Here is a 23,818-nt window from a genome sequence, read left to right as displayed (position 1 = left end):
GAGACTTTTTATTGTTTTAGACCTATAGAGGTTTTAACTATCTACTATGAAGCTATGTATTGTGTTGTGGAACTGATTCAGTACTGATCAACGCAATCGTGGTTTCCTATTTTTGGTCCGGCAGGATGATTAAATGCAAAACTAAACTGGGGTAGAGTGAGTAGGTAAATACTTTAATCCCGTACCATGTAAAGGTGATCGATATTATTCTAGCTTTTGTGCATATAGTATGTGGGAGCTTTTTTAAATCTTATGTTGACCTACAGAGGGATGGTAACTTAATTTTAGTGTACTTTAATTGATATTTTTGACCTACTTTGCATAGTCGTTCTTGTTTCTATATGAGATATTTATTGCTTTAAGATGACGACCTTGATTGGCACATGTTTTGCTATTGTATTGTGATTCTTTAAATGGAACCACTGAAGTGTGGGTTAACAAAAAACTACTGTTTTTGTAGTCATTTGTAAATCCCATTGTGCTTTGAATATCATGTGGTTTCTTTCTGTTTTAGATGCATCACAATAAGAGGTACTGGTCCCCGGAGCAGGAGAGTCACAGAAACCACACATGGAAGAGGCGCAGGAGATCCCAGAGTCGGGATCGAAATGGCAGAGAGCAGCGCCAGCATGACTGGGAGCCGCAGAGGCGATCACGCTCCAGAAGGTGAGATTTATTCTTAAGTTGAACTCCGCAAAACATGCCTGAGCCCTTTCTGGGTCCTTGCAGCATTTTTAGGTCTCGTAGAGAGACCTATTACGGTGAACCCAAAAACTTTAACTAAAGCGGATTTCAACGAGTGCATGAGTTCTCGTGACCGCGCTTTTATCCGAGCCGCCTGCCTCCGAGAGCTTCAAATTAAAGCCGTCTGTTGCTTCCCCAGCGCACTCGGCCTCACTTCTCCTCCCCCTAATTAACACACACTTCTTTCAAAGTATTCATGTTATCGACCTTGAGCGGATGAAAGGCTGTACCAGCCACACACAGATAGGAAACTATGACATGCGAATGTCACAGAGAATGATGAGCCATTTTAGAGCTTGTGATTACAATCCAAGTAGCCTTTGGTCGCTAGCTGCTCTGAATTGCCAGTCACCCCAGCATTCTGATAGATCAATTCTTCAGACTCCGCTGCCATGTCTTAGATTTGCACCAAGCTAATCAACTTTATTTCCATTCAGAATTACCTGAGCAGGGTCTTAGCAGCTTTTGAGAATGATTACCATTTCTCGTAAACTAATGTAATCAAAACCTTAGAGCCAAAAGTGTGTTATATGTGATTTAGAGTTTGGCAGATAAAATCCTCTGTCACAAACCTGACCGAGTGCTTGAGTTCTCGTGACCGCGCTTTTAAAGCCATCTGTTGCTTCCCCAGCGCACTCGGCCTCACTTCTCCTCCCCCTAATTAACACACACTTCTTTCACGGCGGCCGTGCTTCAAAGGGCTCCGCTCCGCCCCCTGCTGCATTCACTTTCCCTCCACGTTCCCTCTTCTTCCTTCCTCTCCCCGACTCCCTCGTGACACCTCTTTGCCCACTTCTTGTTTTTAAGGACTTGTTCTTTTCATTCGCAAAATCAGGATATCTCCTTTTGCTACAAACAGCCATGAATTTGCTGAGATATCATTTATGAGGCAACCACGATGGCTCAGACAATACCCATGTGACTCTCGGCCAGAAAAAGCAACTCGGTAAAGACGACAGTCATACCCAAAAAAAACAAAAAAACCGTCTTTCAGTCCCCAAAGCATATTTTAAAGAAATGTGCGCGCCAGCAGCAGGAGGCACCAGCAATCTGGCTATTGTATAATGCTTACACGACAAAACGGGGGATTTTATTGAAATTGTTCTTCCTTCTGAAAGGCTCTGGCAACAAGATAGCATAAACGTGTCTGTCTCCACCTCAGGATGCAATGTTCAAGGTTAAAAGGCCTGTTGTGCGCTGACCTCATCCCGTTCCCACCCCGGCTCCCCAGGGGTGATTCATGTGGCCTTCTTTTATGAAACATTATAGCGCTGCTGTCTCGGTGGCTTTCAGGTTCCGTCTCCCGCGCGGACAGCCCCGCACCTCCCCCCTCCCCCAGGGCACAATGAACCGGAAGGGCAAGCTCGCAAAGAGAGGAAAGACGACTGCCTCGCAAACGGGCTAGCAATGCAGCCCTTGTTAGTTTTATATTTATTTTAATTTTTTTAATATATTTTGTTTTTTTACAGCAAATCTTGGCTCCTCTGCTGGGGGCGGTACCCCCTCACCCTCACACCCCCTCACCCTCACACCCCCTCACCCTCACACCCCCTCACCCTCACACCCCCTCACCCTCACACCCCCTCACCCTCACACCCCTCACCCTCACTCACCCTCCCACCCTCATCCTCACACACCCTCACTCACCCTCACCCACACCCTACCCACCCTCACACCCCCTCACCCACCCTCACCCCAACATCCTCACCCCCTCACAACCCTCTCACCCTCACACCCCCTCACCCTCACACACCCTCTCACCCACCCATACCTTCACACCCTCACCCGCACACCCCCTCACCCCTCTCACCCTCACACACCCTCACACCCCCTCACTCACCCTCACACCCCCTCACTCACCCTCACACCCCCTCACATCCCCTCACCCTCACACCCTCACACCCCCTCACCCTCACACCCCCTCACACCCCCTCACCCTCACACCCCCTCACCCTCACACCCCCTCACCCACCCTCACCCACCCTCACACCCCCTCACCCACCCTCACCGCAACATCCTCACCCCCTCACAACCCTCTCACACCCCCTCACCCCCCTCACCCACCCATACCTTCACACCCTCACCCTCAGTCACCCTCACCCCCTCACCCGCACACCCCCTCACCCCTCTCACCCTCTCACCCTCTCACCCTCTCACCCCCTCACACCCCCTCACCCACCCTCACCCACCCTCACCCTCACACCCCCTCACCCTCACACCCCCTCACCCTCACACCCCCTCACCCTCACACCCCCTCACACCCCCTTACCCTCCCTCACCCTCCCTCACCCTCACACCCCCTCACCCTCCCTCACCCCCCCTCACCACCCTCACCACCCTCACACCCCCTACACCCCCTACACCCCCTACACCCCCTACACCCCCTACACCCCCTACACGCCCTCACTCGCCCTCACTCGCCCTCACTCGCCCTCACTCGCCCTCACTCGCCCTCACTCGCCCTCACTCGCCCTCACTCGCCCTCACTCGCCCTCACTCGCCCTCACTCGCCCTCACTCGCCCTCACTCGCCCTCACTCGCCCTCACTCGCCCACCCTCGCCCACCCTCGCCCACCTTCGCCCACCCTCGCCCACCCTCGCCCACCTTCACTCACCCTCACTCACCCTCACTCACCCTCACTCACCCTCACTCACCCTCACTCACCCTCACTCACCCTCACTCACCCTCACTCACCCTCACTCACCCTCACTCACCCTCACCCCTAACCCTCACCCCTAACCCTCACCCCTAACCCTCACCCACCCTCACTCACCCTCACTCGCCCTCACTCGCCCTCACTCGCCCTCACTCTCACTCACCCTCACTCACCCTCACTCACCCTCACCCTCACTCACCCTCACTCACCCTCACTCACCCTCACTCACCCTCACTCACCCTCACTCACCCTCACTCACCCTCACTCACCCTCACTCACCCTCACCCCTAACCCTCACCCCTAACCCTCACCCACCCTCACTCACCCTCACTCACCCTCACTCACCCTCACCCCTAACCCTCACTCACCCTCACCCCTAACCCTCACCCCTAACCCTCACTCACCCTCACCCCTAACCCTCACCCCTAACCCTCACCCCTAACCTTCACTCACCCTCACTCACCCTCACTCACCCTCACCCCTAACCCTCACCCCTAACCTTCACTCACCCTCACCCCTAACCCTCACTCACCCTCACTCACCCTCACCCCTAACCCTCACTCACCCTCACTCACCCTCACCCCTAACCCTCACTCACCCTCACTCACCCTCACCCCTAACCCTCACTCACCCTCACTCACCCCTAACCCTCACTCACCCCTAACCCTCACTCACCCTCACTCACCCCTAACCCTCACCCCTAACCCTCACTCACCCTCACCCCTAACCCTCACCCCTAACCCTCACTCACCCTCACCCCTAACCCTCACTCACCCTCACCCCTAACCCTCACCCCTAACCCTCACTCACCCTCACCCCTAACCCTCACCCCTAACCCTCACCCCTAACCCTCACTCACCCTCACTCACCCTCACTCACCCTCACCCCTAACCCTCACTCACCCTCACGACCCTCACTCACCCTCACCCCTAACCCTCACGACCCTCACTCACCCTCACCCCTAACCCTCACTCACCCTCACTCACCCTCACCCCTAACCCTCACCCCTAACCCTCACTCACCCTCACCCCTAACCCTCACTCACCCTCACTCACCCTCACCCCTAACCCTCACCCCTAACCCTCACTCACCCTCACCCCTAACCCTCACTCACCCTCACTCACCCCTAACCCTCACTCACCCTCAACCCTCACTCACCCTCACCCCTAACCCTCACTCACCCTCACCCTCACCCTCACTCACCCTCACCCCTAACCGTCACTCACCCTCACCCTCACTCACCCTCACCCCTAACCCTCACTCACCCTCACTCACCCTCACCCCTAACCCTCACTCACCCTCACTCACCCCTAACCCTCACCCCTAACCCTCACCCCTCACCCCTAACCCTCACCCCTAACCCTCACCCCTAACCCTCACCCACCCTCACCCCTAACCCTCACTCACCCTCACCCCTAACCCTCACCCTCACTCACCCTCACCCCTAACCCTCACCCCTAACCCTCACCCCTAACCCTCACCCCTAACCCTCACCCCTAACCCTCACCCCTAACCCTCACCCCTAACCCTCACCCCTAACCCTCACCCCTAACCCTCACCCCTAACCCTCACTCACCCTCACCCCTAACCCTCACTCACCCTCACCCCTAACCCTCACTAACCCTCACTCACCCTCACTCACCCTCACCCCTAACCCTCACTCACCCTCACCCCTAACCCTCACCCCTAACCCTCACTCACCCTCACGACCCTCTCACCCTCACCCCTAACCCTCACTCACCCTCTCACCCTCACCCCTAACCCTCACCCCTAACCCTCACCCCTAACCCTCACTAACCCTCACGACCCTCTCACCCTCACCCCTAACCCTCACCCCTAACCCTCACTCACCCTCACGACCCCCTCACCCCTAACCCTCACCCCTAACCCTCACTCACCCTCACGACCCTCTCACCCTCACGACCCTCTCACCCTCACCCCTAACCCTCACCCCTAACCCTCACTCACCCTCACGACCCTCTCACCCTCACCCCTAACCCTCACCCCTAACCCTCACTCACCCTCATGACCCTCTCACCCTCACCCCTAACCCTAACCCTCACTCACCCTCACGACCCTCTCACCCTCACGCCCCCTAACCCTCACGACCCTCTCACCCTCACACCCCCTAACCCTCACGACCCTCTCACCCTCACACCCCCTAACCCTCACGACCCTCTCACCCTCACACCCCCTAACCCTCACGACCCTCTCACCCTCACACCCCCTAACCCTCACGACCCTCTCACCCTCACCCCTAACCCTCACTCTCACTCACCCTCACCACTAACCCTCACCACTAACCCTCACCCCTAACCCTCACCCCTAACCCTCACTAACCCTCACTCACCCTCACCCCTAACCCTCACCCCTAACCCTCACTCACCCTCACGACCCTCTCACCCTCACCCCTAACCCTCACCCCTAACCCTCACTAACCCTCACTCACCCTCACCCCTAACCCTCACCCCTAACCCTCACTCACCCTCACGACCCTCTCACCCTCACCCCTAACCCTCACTAACCCTCACTCACCCTCACCCCTAACCCTCACCCCTAACCCTCACTCACCCTCACGACCCTCTCACCCTCACCCCTAACCCTCACCCCTAACCCTCTCACCCTCTCACCCCTAACCCTCACCCCTAACCCTCACTCACCCTCACGACCCTCACCCTCACCCCTAACCCTCACCCCTAACCCTCACTCACCCTCACGACCCTCTCACCCTCACCCCTAACCCTCACTCACCCTCACGACCCTCTCACCCTCACCCCTAACCCTCACCCCTAACCCTCACTCACCCTCACGACCCTCTAACCCTCACCCCTAACCCTCACTCACCCTCACGACCCTCTCACCCTCACCCCTAACTCTCACTCACCCTCACGACCCTCTCACCCTCACACCCCCTAACCCTCACACCCCCTAACCCTCACGACCCACTCACCCTCACACCCCCTAACCCTCACGACCCTCTCACCCTCACACCCCCTAACCCTCACGACCCTCTCACCCTCACACCCCCTAACCCTCACGACCCTCTCACCCTCACACCCCCTAACCCTCACACACCCCCTAACCCTCACACACCCTCACACACCCTCACCAGCATAGCATAACAAAAAAAGCATAGGATAGCAAAACTAAACCTAGCATAACAAAACATAGCATAACAAAACACAACAAAACAGCATAGCTTAACAAAACAAAGCATAGCATAATAAAACATAGCATAGCAAAACAATGCATAGCATAATAAAACACAACATAGCAAAACAAAGCATAGCATAGCATAACAAAGCATTGCAGAGCAAAAAATAGCATAGCATAACAAAACACAACATAGCATAGCATAGCATAACAAAGCATAGCAGAGCAAAAAATAGCATAGCATAACAAAACAGCATAGCATAACAAAACAGCATAGCATAACAAAACAGCATAGCATAACAAAACAGCATAGCATAACAAAACAGCATAGCATAACAAAACAGCATAGCATAACAAAACAGCATAGCATAACAAAACAGCATAGCATAGCATAGCATAACAAAACAGCATAGCATAGCATAACAAAACAGCATAGCATAGCATAACAAAACAGCATAGCATAACAAAACAGCATAGCATAACAAAATAGCATAGCATAACAAAACAGCATAGCATAGCATAACAAAACAGCATAGCATAGCATAACAAAACAGCATAGCATAGCATAACAAAACAGCATAGCATAGCATAACAAAACAGCATAGCATAGCATAAAACAGCATAGCATAGCATAACAAAACAAAACATAGGATAGCAAAACGAAACATAGCATAGCATACAGCATCACTCAGCACCACCACAGCATCACTCAGTGGCACCACAACATCACTGATCTCCACCACAGCATCAATCTGTGCAACCATTCAACAACCACTGCTTCAAATATGTTATCTCAATGTTTCAAGCTTTATTACAAATGTAACAAAAAGATGTTAATATTTGACATATGTTCTTGGATTTTCATCACAATAAAATACACTGAACATAATCTTCACAAATGTTATTTACAAAAGTTTAAGCTTTTGCCATTATAAATTAGAAGAACTTTTATTTAAGTATTAATTATTAAAAAAAATTAAAAACCATTGTTATTTGTAATATCAATACATGTAAGTCACGTACATACAACACATATTGCATTACAAATGCTATAGGTGTCACATTTGCGAAAGTTATAACTATTGGCATGGTAAATGACAAAGCTATTAATTTAGCTATTTTCAAAAACAAAACCTAAATAAAAAAATTGTCATTTACAATACCAATAGCTCAAACTTTCCTATTACGAGACCTATTGCATTGCAAATGCTTGTTAGTTTTGTATGCTATGGCCTTTCTTTCCTTATTGCTGGATATTTGTTGCCTTCACTTGTCATCATATATAATAAGTACTTTCCCATTAGGGAATTGTTCTAACTAATGGTGTATATGCAGTCTTATCACAAATTAAGTTTGGGAGATGAACTGTATGTTTATGCTGTTTTCAATAGCCTTTTAGCGTATTCTCACACTTTCTGTCTCATTACTTGCTTTGGTAGCCTTTCCTAATTTAGCTGTTTTGAAAAGACCTGTTTCGAATTGCGTAGAAAATAAGCCTTACTTGTCCTGGGTGTTGAATTGTACTTTTCTTTAGATCCCTTCTGCAAAGTATTTACTTTTTGGGCTGGCCTAGAAAAGGATAATATTATTTCCTTTGAAATGTGATAATGACCCAGTGCAGTCTATCCAAGAGAGGCTTGTAAATGCATTAGTGCAGTTGCCTTGTCCTCTTGAAAAACAATCGTCTAATTGTCCTTTGAGAAACTGCCAAGCAATCTCTGAAAACAGCACTGGCCAGTCATGCCCATGGCCGGAGTTAGGGCATGGCAGTACTAGAAAGGCCCATACACATAGCCTCCCCCAGATCACTCTACCCAGGTTCACTTGTTTGGTACCACATAGGGTCTCCCTCTTAAACCATTCTCGTCCATTTTAAACTATATTTGTCTTGCCAAAGTGATAAGTATTCATCAATCATGATTTGTTGCTGTTCAGGCCATATATTTATTTGATCAGTGTCTAGGTACAGATCAGTAAAATCAGTGTATTCATACATTCTCTGTCTCCCCAATGCAGGGGAGAGGAGTTGGCCTAACGGCTAGGGCGGTCGACCGCAAATGTGGGGAACTGGGTTTGAGTCTCTGCAACGATGCTGAGCATCCTGTGATTCTGGGCGAATCACTTAATCTCCCCGTGCCTAATGTAACGCAACTGATGCTATGTAAAACCCTCTGATCCCCGATTCGGGTCAAGTTTACGATATATAAAACTCTTTATAAAAAACAAACAAACAAAAAGTATTTAAGACCCCATAGGCCCTTTATCAGGGGGTGTAAGTGTACCCCAATTCCTTTGTGCACCCTCTCAGTGTTCTGTAATCCGTTCCGGATGCACAGAGTAATCTGTGGCCATGAATATCCCCTGACGAAGGACCAATAGGGGTCCGAAATGTATTGGGGATACTTGGCACAGTTGAATACATTGATCCATTGCTTTGCATGAGGGGCTATTTTACATCCGGAAAGTATACTGTTATCGCGCATTTTTATCTTTAACTCATTCATGCATTACATACATAGTCCTTTTGTGTGTCAAATCTGTTGGCTTTGCTTGTGTTGTGATCGGAGCAGAGGTAGCATTACTTTTTGGCAGTCTCACAGGGAACAAAGGTGGAATGAATAAAAATTGGAGCCGAGTGGGCTAAAGAACGGTGATGGATTAAACCCAGATCTTTTGACTGGGTGTGAGTGTTTGATTGGTTCAGATGCTCCGTCCATTACCACCCCCTTTTGTACCGCTTTTGGCCGCCACAAGTGTGGCAGGGTATGCTCAGACGTGAGTCCCTTGCTCACTTTTCCACTGGATTCAAGCAAGCCGGGCTGAAGACTGCTGTAATGCCAGAAACCGGTCCTCGGAAGCTTGTTTCCGGTCCAGGGAAGGCATGGCTTGGCAGTTCGGGCTGGACTGTTCCCATGAGGCACAGGGTCAGACTGATTTGCATATAGCCATGTCTGAACTGGGGTGACAGAGTGGGCTAAAGAACGGTGAAGGATTAAACCCAGATCTTTTGACTGGGTGTGAGTGTTTGATTGGTTCAGATGCTCCGTCCATTACCACCCCCTTTTGTACCGCTTTTGGCCGCCACAAGTGTGGCAGGGTATGCTCAGATGTGAGTCCCTTGCTCACTTTGCCACTGGATTCAAGCAAGCCGGGCTGAAGACGGCTGTAATGCCAGAAACCGGTCCTCGGAAGCTTGTTTCCGGTCCGGGGAAGGCATAGCTTGGCAGTTCGGGCTGGACTGTTCCCATGAGGCACAGGGTCAGACTGATTTGCATATAGCCATGTCTGAACTGGGGTGGCAGTGGGCTAAAGAACGGTGATGGATTAAACCCAGATCTTTTGACTGGGTGTGAGTGTTTGATTGGTTCAGATGCTCCGTCCATTACCACCCCCTTTTGTACCGCTTTTGGCCGCCACAAGTGTGGCAGGGTATGCTCAGACGTGAGTCCCTGGCTTACTTTGCCACTGAGTTCAAGCAAGCCGGGCTGAAGACGGCTGTAATGCCAGAAACCGGTCTTCGGAAGCTTGTTTCCGGTCCAGGGAAGGCATGGCTTGGCAGTTCGGGCTGGACTGTTCCCATGAGGCAAAGGGTCAGACTGATTTGCATATAGCCATGTCTGAACTGGGGTGGCAGAGTGGGCTAAAGAACGGTGATTGATTAAACCCAGATCTTTTGACTGGGTGTGAGTGTTTGATTGGTTCAGATGCTCCGTCCATTACCACCCCCTTTTGTACCTCCAGTGGTGTGGAGAGCACGGGACTCACGTCTAAGCATACCTGTCCCACTCGGGATGGCAAATGCAAAAACAGTTGATGTACAGAATGCAGAACAAGGTCATACATTCACCCCAGTACAGAGATCTGGGCCTAAATCCATTGTTTTTTTTAACTCCACACCACCCCAGTTCAGACATGTGGCCATATGCAAATCAGCCTGGAACCTGTGCCTCATGGGAACAGTTCAGCCCCAACTGCCAAGCCTGGTCTTCCCTGGACCGGAATCAAGCATCCTAGGACCGGTTTCTGGCTATCAGCCGTCATCAGCCAGGTTAGCTTGACTCCAGTGGTGTGGAGATTGCATCAAGACCACTTCCCAGTCCACTTCCTCCAAGCTACCAATATCCATTTCCCCTTAAATTTTACTAGTTTATCAGAAGTGTTATTTTGTATAGTGCTGTTTAGTTAAGAGACCGCCTTGTGGTTAAGTGCTTAACCTATTACCCAGCTTTCCAATGAGGAGTGTTCTGGGAGCTCTCCATCTAGGATTCGGTCTCTTTTGAGAGTGCGTGTAAGTTGCGAGTATTTAAACTGTTAGGTTTCAGCGAGGGCATATTTCTCCTATAGTGTCTCAAACGACTTAACGTCCCCACCCTAGTCTTCAGTGTCATAGAGACATCTTTGGAATCCTAGGTAGTGTTGTCGAGTGACTTGTGTCATGTGGTTATATCATCGGTTCTTTGTCATCAGCAGGAGCTCACAGAAAGATTAGTCTCAAGTGATTGCCCAAGCCTGCTCCAGCTGTAGGAGATACCTTTCCAGGGAAGCATCTCCTCCCTGTGGCGTTTCTTTATAGTGATTTATATTCTGATCTTTATCTCGACATACCGACTTACAGGCTTACTTCGGGGTACTGTCCCAATAATTTCATCACGGTATATAGTTTGGTCTCAACTCTTAGGGTTTCTGTTATGTCTGCTTTTTTCAGGATCCAGGAATCCAGAATCCAAAAGTAGTTATGTGGTTGGGGGGAGAGGGTGGTGGTGGTAGGTGGGGGGAGCCTGACCAGTAAAGGGGAGTGATCCGATATCCTCCTGACCAGATATTCTGCCCCCCGTCACCCAGGGGGTCTGCATAGGTGGGATGAAGATGTAGTACAGCTGTGATAGGGATCCGTGTGCCCCTGAGAAAAACTAATACTGTGTCTCTTGTGGATATAGGTTTCGCCAGGCATCATAAACCCCCTATGCATGAGTGTAGTGTTGCATCTCTGAGGGAGGACTGGTGAGTGTCGGCCGGGTGGAGTTTGTTTAGTTGACGGTCCAGGACCTCATTAAAGTCCTCTCCCATAACATGGAAGTCGCTGTGCATTTCTATGAAATAGGGCCTAACCTCCCAAGTATTCTCTTCTATATCTTTGGGGGGCACATTCATTCACAGCCAGCACCTCCCTTCTGTGCCATCTGCCCGTTACCGCCACACAGCAGCCTTCCGGATCTACCCAGGATTTTGTCACTAGGAAAGAGCGATTTATTGTGGCAAGGATTGCCACACCCTGGAGCCTTTTGTGTAGCGGCATGAGCCAGTACTGTGTATTTGCCTTTTTGCAGACATCTATAAGTGTTCCCGAGCAGGTGTCTCATGCAAGTGTACCAGGTCTGGAGAATGTCTGCAGAGGTAACCTCTTTTTATTTTACAGCCCATTCTGTTCACATTCCACAATAGGGTCAATGTGTGGCATCGTCTGCTTAGCTATTGTGTAGATTCTGGCCAAAATCCCCCATCAAGCTCCTGTCGGCCGCGCTTGGTGGCTCTTGCCATGTTATGTCTGTGTGGGTACGTGTTCTGCGCTGGCCTGCTGTGTGCAACTAAGCATGTAAACCCCAACTTGTCCTCCCCCCCCCCCCCTACGTTTCCCTGACATGGGCTTAAAACGACCCACTTCCCCAACTCAGGAAATGTGTTGTCCACCCCTCCTCATTAATGCTTTTAACGCTCCTCTTGCGTCCTGCCTCCACATCTTCTAAACTCACTCACATCCCAGGCACCGCATGCAGTAGGTTGTCTGACTCCGCTTAATCGTTTGTGCCAGAAGCCTCTCCACTTGGCCGCATTTGAGGGTTGATTACGGATTTCCCCAATGTCCGTGTCTGAGGAGCGGACCACTGAAGCCTTGTCTCGGCAGGAGTGGGGAAGGGGGTATGTAAGGTATGGGCCGCCCCACACTACTAAATTCTGCTTAAACTACTAGATTCTAAAGTAAGCAAAAGCAATACTTTTAGTAGCATACATAGCTAGGAGTATCTGGAGAATTGATCTTTTTAGCAATAGTTAAACATTCATAATCACTCCTAGATGTTTTGCAGGCTTAGGAATTGAAGCGTCGCCCACTACCAAAGGCCATAATGAGGGGGACAAAGTCATGGAAGCCTCTCCTATGAGGAGTAGCACAGTTTTATTTGTGTTCACTTTCAGATAATGCCTTTTTATCCAGGCACTACAAATGTTAAACGGGCATGAAAGTTGCTGGCAGAGGCTGGGGATTCCTGAGAAGGTGAGATCAGTCTGTGTAGTAGGACTTTAGAGAGAAACTGACGCTGCAAGTTAGCTCATCTAATGCAGCAAGATGGATACTAACAAGTGTAAGACGTATTGATGAGCCTTGGGGGACCTGTATACCGAAGACTTGGGTCAAAGTGGTATGACTTCAGAACAATAGATTTGAAGCGGTTGGTCAAATAAAAATGCAATTGTAGTGCTTTTTCTCACACATTGACAGAATGTAGCCTTTGGCAAAGTATGGCATGGGGGACGGAATCAAAGGCAACTGAGATCCAAAAGTACAAGCACTTCCTTCCCTCCCTCTTCCAACCTCATAAGTATGTTATCTATGACAGTGAGTAGAGCTAACTTGGTGCTTTGTAGAGGGCTAAAGGCTGCTTATGAAGTGTTCAGACTTTTGTTATCCTCTATAAAGCCAAACGCTAGATATTAACTTCTGTTTCCTAGATTTTAGAAAGGGATAGAAAGAAGATAAATTGAATGACAGTTGCTCTATATCAACTGGTCTGCTGTTTAAAAAAAAAAAAAAATAATAATAATAATAATTTTTCTAAAGGAACAACTATTCTTCCTTTCCACAACTGAGGCATGCAGCTATTTCAAGAGAGGTATGACTGAGAGAGAGAAGTTGATGAGCTTAAAGTTTTAAAAAGTATGTGCAGGACAGTGTGATTGTTGGTGGAAAAAGATTATCAGATCATCAGTCGAAGGAAAAACTAAAGGTGTGTCAATAGAGATCAACTTGGTAGTTGAAAAGATGCATTCTAAAATGTGTGTTGCCTAATATGTACAAGACAAAACTAACTGAATGAGAAATAGAGCATTCAAAGAATCAATCGGAGTACAAGTATATGCGTTACAAGTTATTTCAAGCCATGTTATAATCTCCGAATACAAGCGATTTGGAGGCTTTAAGCAAATTTGGCAAGATAAATTCGCCTCATGCTCTCTTAGATAGTTGTGGGGCCTAGAGGCCGATATATTTTTACACCTCTAATAGAAGCATTTGAAGATAACATCAGTTGAAAGAATAACGTCTTGGGTAAATCGAAAAGGGGGCTATTTAACAGAGCCAATTGCAGAGGGGTATGATAGATATCTGCCAGCCTGCCTCAACACGACTCGGACAATCCACTGTAATAATTTGATACCCTCACCAGAACAACAGTATCTACCTGCAGTCTAGAGACTTTTAAAACACACTCAGTCCATTCTTCAGATCTACCACCTGAACTAGTTTAACAGATTGCTGTTGCATGGCAAACTGTCTGAAAAGGCTCCAGTAGACACAGACCCTGAATAAAACCATGCTGCGCTTCTCACCATAAACCACTTCAACTCCTCCTTAGGAGAAGCAAGCAATATATAAGTACAATTCAATTACAAATCAATATTCTGTTCTGCTAAAGGCCGTACAGGTTTTGACTTGGGTGAAACCCTCCGCCAAAGGACTGGTTTCTAGATTTCACTCCTCATACAAGTGAAACCCAACTTTGGCTATGGAACACTCTGTCATTATGCAATCAACTTTTAAAGTCTAGCACCCCAAATGTAGAGTCTTTATTAATTATGGCCCAGCCATAAGAGGCCAGTCTGTTGTAGCCATAGCAGCTCTAAGAAAAGGTCCAGCATATCCATCTTCCTCTGGCATGAGAAAGGATGGAAATTCATGGCAATACAAGGGAGAGAAATGTTTTCAAAGTGAAACTTCATCTCTAAGAAAGCTAGGGGAAGGTGAGGAATTCCACTCCGCCGGCAGAGTTCGCAGTGTTTTGCGGAGTTACAAAAAACTTCATAGAGCAGAGTTTTTCCTTTTGCACGGCTGCCAACGTTAAGTTAGCGAGAGAGGAAAATCATACGATAGACCACCTCCCAGCGAGATTTCTCAGCATGGAGGGTCGCGGCAAGACTCTCTACCGTTCGTGTTGAGAAACCTGCCACTTTCATTGAGGACGCAGCTGCTTGAGTAGAACATCCACTCGATCGGCAGAAAGAAGCAGCACCCTTAGGCGCTGCGCATGGTGCGCTTGTGCTGATTTTACAGCACTTGACAAACTCTTACTGCTAAAAAATCTGCGCAACTTACCACACTCCTCCACTTGTGGAACTCAAAGGTGTGCGGCAGAGTTTATTCGGCACTTCGCAGAGTTCTGCACAGCATAACTCCGAACTCTGTCCAGGTTTAGAGAAGGCTCATTACTATCACTTTCATTTCCTTCTTAAATCTGCACTATTGAGACAGCATCGAATTGTCTGGACGGGACGTGGAGACCTATGTGGTCATTAAAGTAGGCTTAGACTATGTTGTGTAGCATTTTGAAGGTGAGTGTGAAAGTTTAAAGGTAGTGTGTTTCTGGGTGGAGAGCCAGTTGAAGAGTTTGGAGATGTGAGCTAGTATAGTAGGTGTGTCTTCTGAGACTGAGAGGGTCGGTTGTGTGTCATCCGCATAGGATACTATGTTGAGGCCATGGTAACAGACTAAGGTGGCGAGAGGGGCCATGTAGCCGTTGGAGAGGGTGGGACTTGGTGAGGATCCCTGTGGAACACGGCAGATCAGCTTAGGGGCAACAGACTGGAAGGAGGTGAAGCTAGAGGTTTGATGGTGTCCTGTGAGGAAGGAGGTGATCCATTATAAGGTGGGCCTTGGATAACAGCTTTATGGAGTCTCAAAATAGGTTAAGTGATGGCATCGAAGGCTGCAGAGGGGATCCAGTAGGATGAGGTTCTGCAGTGTGTACCTTGTTAGTGATGAGGCGTATGTTGTCCGTGGTGGTGATGAGGCTGTATCAGTACTGTGACTGGCTCTGGAGCCTGATTGTGAAGAATCGGACAGAGATTGCTCTTGAGGTAGTGGCGAGGCACCTTGCCCTTTTTACTGCAGCACTTGGGAGCAGAAAAGTCTTCCCCAGCTCTCTCCTCTACTGGTAATTTTACCCTTCGTCCTGTGCTCTCTGCCGCAAGCACCATAAAGGAAAAACAAATCTCCCTCATTCACTTAACACCTGCTTAAAACTAGTGGTAAATAGATACAGATCTGGGTCAATTTTTTCCCACAGAATGGGAAAAACGCACAGATTAGGACCCGATATTCCTGGGTCTATGTGTTGTTCCCAAGTCTGGGGAAAACCATGTGTTATCCTGTATTTTGGTGCGGGATACTGGACAGAATTGGTGATTCTAGTTCTCAGTATGCCTACAGCAAAATACGGGAAACTCAAAATAAAGATATAAGTGCCCAAAAAGTCAGTTTGTATTGTGCTTTATGAAAGATTATTTCCTACTGACCAGTCCTGTTCCTTGCCCCACCTCTGGAGTGTGGAATTTAATAAGATATCTACTTGTCCATGGGACAGGATGCTTCATAAATCTACTTTTCCTGTAAAAAGTATCCACTTGTACTTTTGGTGCCACAGTCGGGTAACAAATTATGGTAGCCATCTCATTCTATAAGACCACTGATAATAGCCTCTCTGACTATGCCAGGGATCGTAGTATAACAGGGTTTGGATACTAGTAATTCCCATATTTTGCCACCTTCTCACATATATACACACTGGGGCTGGAAATAGCGGAAAGTAGTAGTTCCAGGTTTGAATGCCCTTTTGAATCCATGCAAACCTACAAACTTGCGTGTTTGATTTTTCACCAGCTTTTCTCTACTCATTTTCCCACTCTGAAAGGTTGTAAATTTACTCCTGACAAGGGTGTAAATAAAACTTCGTCCAAGGTGGGGGAAAAGGGGTTGGAGGGAAAGTGAACGTGAACACGCTTAGCAGATTTTCGCACAAGCAATTATACTTATGCATATTTGGCTGTGCTAAAATGCAATTCACTAACATCTGCTAGGAGTACGATTTCCAGGCCTACTTCTGTAAATTCATGAAATACATAAATCTGCACTAATGCAAGGACATATGCCATTGGGTGCATTTTTTGACTTTCTTTAATCCAATTCCTATAATTGCCAACCTTCAAGGCATGTGCTAATTAATAGCAAACCAAGGCTTTCCATCAGTGTTGGAAATGTAAATCATTTGCTCCGGTAACTTAACAGACTGGGTGAGGGAGGGCTGGTGGCAGGCAGGGGAGTGGGGTAATGAGGTTGTACATAATAAGGAGCTGAATCATTAACAGTCTGTGGTCTGTCAGGGCATATGCATTAAATGTACACACTCTGCCCCTAAATAAATTGAGGACGAAATGTGATAGTTAATCTATTTTGCCTTATTCAATGTGTTACAAACTCCATCTTAAGATACATTAGTTGGGTAAAGAACCTACAGAAGATACCTATATGTAGCAGGTCATAAAACTGGTACGATAGCGCAGTTCTTTAGCACACTAAATGGTGAAATCTATGTGTAGTCCTCGTCACAGGTGTGAATCACAGAATAGTTATGATTAATGTATCTTCTGCAGAACATTGAAGGCCATCTACAGACCTAAGAGTTATACTAGGTAATCTCAGTGGATTATTGCACTTCTTGCAGAGTTCCATGTGCCACCTGTAAGAGACCAGTTACAATAGTGATTAAGCAGCTTAGGGAATTTTACGCCATCTACAAACAATTGCATGTGCCATCAAAGATGATCATTTGTAATTTTAAACTTGTTGAAAAAGTTAGTTCTGTAGCTTGGTTAGGCAATTCCTGATACCTCATTTATTAACACCAGACTGTTAAGGCTTTGCCACTCAAATTCAGAAGGAAGAGCAGAGTGAGTTAGTTGTTCCCTGGCAGGGGAATCTGAGTCAAAGGCACAAATGAGCGACAGGCATTATACTCATATTGTGCAGTTACACAAAACTGCATTAAGAAAGAAATATGTCAGGATTGAGGGGAGGGATTGTTGAATGCCTGCATCTCCTTTCTTCCTTTGACAGGAGTCCGGTCTATTTCAAAGGACCTCGGGAATGTTCCTACAGTCTACATTCCGGTCTGCCAAACTCTCCACGTAGTCTATTGTGTGTACCATTCATACCTAGGCGATCCAAAATGGAGTCTGGCCCCTTATAGTAAAGTACAACAGATATACTCCCTATTAACCATAATCCACCAATGCAATACGCAGAGCACACACTCTTATTGCCCCCTGTGTAGTGTAGTTCCTATAGTACCCTCATGCAGGACCTGCGCTTTTGGATAACATACACTGTGGGTCGGGTGGTAGACTGATTCTGTGCACCTCCACCGCGTATGCTAGCCGTGTTTTTTATTCGGTACCTCAGTCTCCTTTTATCAGAGAGATTCGTTTTTGGCAACCTCCGAACACAACAAACCCTTAGTACTCAGACTCGTGGAAACAATATACTACTTGTCACCCAGTCACTCGTGCGTACTCTTTCTCTCAGAGAGATACACGGAAGAAACAGTTGAGCGTGTGTAAGATAAGAATTTATTGTACCGTTCTTCTTGTGTAAAATATATGCGCTGCTACAACTGTTACACAGTAGCAGAGATATAGGAATAGCAGTACAGTGAATACAAAGGAATAGTACAGTTCTACCAATTTGCAATAGTCATGAACTGATACATGAATATAAAATGCATTTATAAAAGATAGTGCGTACTCCTACGACGCCTGTCTAGATATACCTAAGTGTACCTAGCATGTGAGAAGGTGCGAAAGAGCCTAAGAGCCAAGAATTCCGCTAGGATTAAGTTGAACCCCATTACCTGAAATAGTGAGAGTGTGGGACTTCGTCCTGTAGTCGAATTGGACCACCCGCAAGGGATAGTTGGACCACTGTCAGCTGGAGCGATTGCATGTCATAGCTGCAGCGTCTCTGGTCAGTGTATTGGCGTGAAGTCTCAGTCCCTCCTCTCTACTGATAGCAAGAGGTGCTGTATTTATACAGTCCATGTGCGTGTGTTAGCTATTATTTAGTACGAGGATGACGTTGTGGATTAAACCTTGTGTGTGGATAGGAAAGGTGAAGTATACCCCCGGGTACTCTCATAAGTTATTCTCATGCGCTATGGATGGAGTTTTAGCAATATCGATTGGGAAGAACCCTCCCTCAGCATGGAAGTAGGTGAAAGCTTTAGTTCATAAAAGGTGTCAGTCCTTATGAGGTGTTCAGGCCCTATAAGGCAGTATGTCCTTATTAGGAGTTATGACCTTATTAGGCTTGTTTATATGAAATGAGGGGAGATGATGTAGGGAAGGTGTACAATGTTCACTGGACCTATATTAGGGTACCGATATGAAATATAACACCTGCAGCCAATCTAGAGTCCCTTATTCTTGTTTTCTACGGTCAGTTGGCCTTCTACTAAAAGGTGGGCAATATAGATTCCTGCATAATCCAATTTTGATGGAATCTACAGTGGATGAGACTCAGAGAGGTTTATGCCACAGCAGAGTAATATATACCTGTGTGAGTTTTCATAGATAAGATTAGATTAAAACCCAGTTGTGTTTTGAACTTTCCTCTCCTCGTATGGCTTCCCCACCAAATATTCAGATATTCTCTCGAGCTTTTAAAGGAGTTAAAAAAAAATCTTCTGGGTTTGAGGAGGACCAGAGGTTTTAGTTAAGTTTAACATTTTTAGGACATCTTGATAATCTCAGATTTCTATGATTTTAACGGATGTCTACTAGTGAGCTCATCTCATCCTGGCAGAAGTTTTATGGGTGTTGATTAGTATATGTGAATGTCCAAGTTGCCATTTATGACATTCCTTTATAAAAAGAATTGTGATTTTGTAAGGCATACATGAGGTAATGGCAAAAAAGTTGTAAAATTAAGGCATACATTCCAGCATGAAAAGATTAACAATAAAAATATATAGTTTACTAAATGAGATGTCTTTGCCAATAGTCTTGGCAATCATAGGTGTATTGATATAAAAATAAAATTGTGCTCACATGATTAGTAACTGATCAGGAGGAGAAAACCAGGCATATATGTAATGCTAGATTTCAAACCACACTGAATACTCCTCTCAAAATGTATGGTCCCAAAAATGTAGATATTTCAATTTAAATCCAAGAGGAGTCCTCATCAGCAGGACGTACATTTGTGGAATGCCTCTTGGAGCAACATCCACCTTCCTTGTATGTGTGAAATAAACAACTGATGTAATTTTATGGTTTGTATGACGATAGGCCAACCCCTTTTATGTTTTACAGGGTTGAGTTGTCATCTAGTAGTTTCTGGTGCCAAATTGTTTTAGTACGTAGAGTTTTTGCAAGAAAGAAGTCTCTTGTGAATACATGAACTCATAATAGAATTAGAATATGCTTGCAGGGATAGAGCAAACAATTGAAATTTCAAGATGCTGCTTTCAAATATGCTGTGAATGATCTCTGGTTGAACCTACCCTCTGCAGATGGGTCCAAATAAACCTTAGTATGCTGGATCAAATCTTAATTAGAAGGAGAAATTATATCTAGCATTATTCTGTTGTGTTGTAAATAGTTCAATATATATATTTTTTATTTACTTGTGTAAATGTGTGCACATACACCAAACTATAACCAGTTGCCGGTGGAGAAAGGCAAGAACATGCCTGCAACTAGTTGTAATTGAAACCCGGAGAATGTGCAAGTCATTTTAGTTCTAAGTTATGTGAGATATCGGCTAGGCCTAAGTGAATAGATACAAATTAAAAGCCAAATAATTTTGAATGCACCTCAACTGTGTTTGTGACAGTTTCGTGCACTGCTTCTCTATTTCTTGCACGTTGTCCGCATCAAGGACCCCACATATAAGGGCCATGTTAGTTCTCTGTATTTGAATCTGAGGAATGGCACCCTGGTCTTTTCAAAGTTGAAAACCCCACCTTCCAAGGACATGGTGGTCCGGTGCCTCGCCTGTGCTCCAAAGGGTGGTGATGTCTTGCTCTGCAGCATATAGTGCTAGAGGCATGAGCTTACCCTACGATAAGCATAATGGGTATGTTTGATTATTGTAGATGCCAAGGATGACGTATGTAGGAAGCCAGAGAATTGGAATATCAAAGATTGCATCTATCAGTTAGTAACGACTCCCAGCAGTGTTAGATGAGTGATTGCTACACTGCAGCTACTCAAGCCCTTTACAGTTGCTTTGGCATTGCCTGAAACTGACTTACCAGGATTCCATGTTTCAAACCCTGAAGGGGTGAAGTACTAATATGTTGCGATTTTTAGGTCTCGTGACCTATCAATGCGCATTGAGAGAAGCGAGACTATAGGGCTTTAAACAAAGCTTACCTAACTGTGGCGATTTGCTGCTGTGCCCGTGGCTTTTAGGTCAATGCGCAAGCGCATTGACCTAAAATGCGCGTGCACATCACCAAATCGCCGTCTGTTCCCTCAGCCGCATTCCTCCCACACCTTTTGAAGTGAAGCTTAGCTTCACTTCAAAGGCCCCGGCTGCTTCACACCCTCATGCCGTTCTCCCCGCTCCGCCCCCTCCCGCCGTGTGCATTTCTCCTCCCCCCCCCCCTCCCCACAGCAATGCCCTCCGTCTTGTTTCCTTTCTTGTTTCTCTGGGAACTTTGCACTCCGATGACGCTGAATGGAGTGTGTTTACATGCTCAAGGCAGGCTGGGCTCACCGGTGGTCCTACACACAGCAGCAGCTGGCTTTTGTGTGTGCCTCTAGCAGTCTCTTTTCTTTGCCTATTGCTAACCTTACTTTCTTATCCAGAAAGCCAATCTTTTTGGTTGCAAACGGTTCTGTGCCACAAATAAGGTTACCAGCCGTTCATTTGTGCCGATCACCATCTCTCTTACTCCTGATATTTTCTACTACAGATAGTTATCGGGCATGGAGATTAGCCTATTTTTTTTTACATATTGGCACACGAAAACTACAACTCCCAGAAGACACTCGTTTGTTAAATCAAAGCTCAGTTCTACAAACCTGGTGTTCAGTGCACATACATGCAAAACCTGGCAACTTTGTAGTAAGCCACCAAAATCTCAGAGCCACGGCAATTCAAGCTCCGTGCATGCATGCAGACTGAGGAGGGTGCAGGGCCTGTACTTTGCTCCCACCTGCAGCCCGAGGTATCTTCTCACGTGCTGCTTAAACTCTGTCTTTTTCTGCAGTACAAGCAATGTGCCTACCACAGGCTGCGTCTAGTAGCAGAGGTCGTTACCAGTTAGCAAAGGACTTCCTGATCAGTGATTGTCAGCAAAGCCCAAAGCTATAAATGCAGGGCCCTGGATGCTTTTTGAAATGGGATTTCTCCGTCGTCAAGATGCGCATTGTCTGCTTCAGCCACCTTACACCTGCTGCCAGGGTGGTGTACTGGAGCTCGAAGCCATCTCCTCTGCGTTCGGCCCCGTTCTGATTACCTCTGAGTCCTCCACATCACCTGTTCTTTCACTTTCTCGTTATATGCCCATATACATCTCCTATCACACTCACCCTCACTCACCCTCACTCACCCTCACCCTCACCTTCACTCACCCTCACCCTCACCTTCACTCACCCTCACCCTCACTCTCACCCTCACTCACCCTCACCCACCATCAACCCCTCACCCTCACTCACCCTCACTCACCCTCACCCTCACTCACCCTCACCCTCACTCACCCTCACCCTCACTCACCCTCAACCCCTCACCCTCACCCTCATTCACCCTCACCCTCACTCACCCTCACCCTCACTCACCCTCACCCTCACTCACCCTCACCCTCACTCACCCTCACTCACCCTCACCCTCACTCACCCTCACTCACCCTCACCCTCACTCACCCTCACTCACCCTCACTCACCCTCACTCACCCTCACTCACCCTCACTCACCCTCACCCACCCTCACCCTCACTCACCCTCACCCTCACTCACCCTCACTCTCACTCACCCTCAACCCCTCAACCCCTCACTCACCCTCACTCACCCTCACCCCCTCACCCTCACTCACCCTCAACCCCTCACCCTCACTCACCCTCACCCTCACTCACCCTCACTCACCCTCAACCCCTCACCCTCACTCACCCTCACCCACCCTCAACCCCTCACCCTCACTCACCCTCACCCTCACTCACCCTCACTCACCCTCAACCCCTCACCCTCACTCACCCTCTCACCCTCACTCACCCTCACTCACCCTCTCACCCTCACTCACCCTCACTCACCCTCACCCTCAACCCCTCACTCACCCTCAACCCCTCACTCTCACTCACCCTCACCCTCTCACCCTCACCCCCTCACCCTCACCCCCTCACCCTCAACCCCTCACCCTCAACCCCTCACCCTCACTCACCCTCAACCCCTCACCCTCACTCACCCTCAACCCCTCACCCTCACTCACCCTCAACCCCTCACCCTCACTCACCCTCAACCCCTCACCCTCACTCACCCTCAACCCCTCACCCTCACTCACCCTCAAACCCTCACTCACCCTCAACCCCTCACCCTCACTCACCCTCAAACCCTCACTCACCCTCAACCCCTCACTGACCCTCACTCACCCTCACTCACCCTCACCCTCACCCTCACTCACCCTCACCCTCACCCACCCTCACCCTCACCCTCACCCTCACTCACCCTCACTCACCCTCACTCACCCTCACTCACCCTCACCCACCCTCACCCACCCTCACCCACCCTCACCCACCCTCACCCACCCTCACCCACCCTCACCCACCCTCACCCACCCTCACCCACCCTCACCCACCCTCACCCACCCTCACCCACCCTCACTCTCACCCTCACTCACCCTCACCCTCACCCTCACCCACCCTCACCCTCACCCTCACTCTCACCCTCACTCACCCTCAACCCCTCACCCTCACTCACCCTCAACCCCTCACCCACCCTCAACCCCTCACCCACCCTCACTCACCCTCACTCACCCCCTCACCCTCAACCCCTCACCCTCACTCACCCTCACCCTCACCCTCACTCACCCTCAACCCCTCACTCACCCTCACTCACCCTCACTCACCCTCACTCACCCTCAACCCCTCACCCTCACTCACCCTCAACCCCTCACTCACCCTCACTCACCCTCAACCCCTCACCCTCAACCCCTCACCCTCACTC

General features: G+C 48.1%; 1 protein-coding gene across 3 annotated transcripts in view; it reads left to right on the top strand.

The window, feature by feature from the left end:
* Positions 1–23,818, top strand: part of CLK3 (CDC like kinase 3) — a 497,011-nt gene that overhangs the window by 256,315 nt on the left and 216,878 nt on the right. For all 3 annotated transcript variants that reach the window (XM_078685141.1, XM_078685140.1, XM_078685139.1), the window contains one exon: positions 515–666. In XM_078685141.1, the coding sequence (XP_078541267.1) occupies positions 515–666 (152 nt within the window). The remainder of the gene's footprint in view (positions 1–514; positions 667–23,818) is intronic.

Source organism: Lissotriton helveticus, chromosome 3_2, assembly GCF_964261635.1.
Source record: "Lissotriton helveticus chromosome 3_2, aLisHel1.1, whole genome shotgun sequence".
NCBI lineage: Eukaryota > Metazoa > Chordata > Amphibia > Caudata > Salamandridae > Lissotriton > Lissotriton helveticus.
Note: the sequence above shows the minus strand (reverse complement) of the source record. Positions and strands in the feature narration are given on the sequence as shown.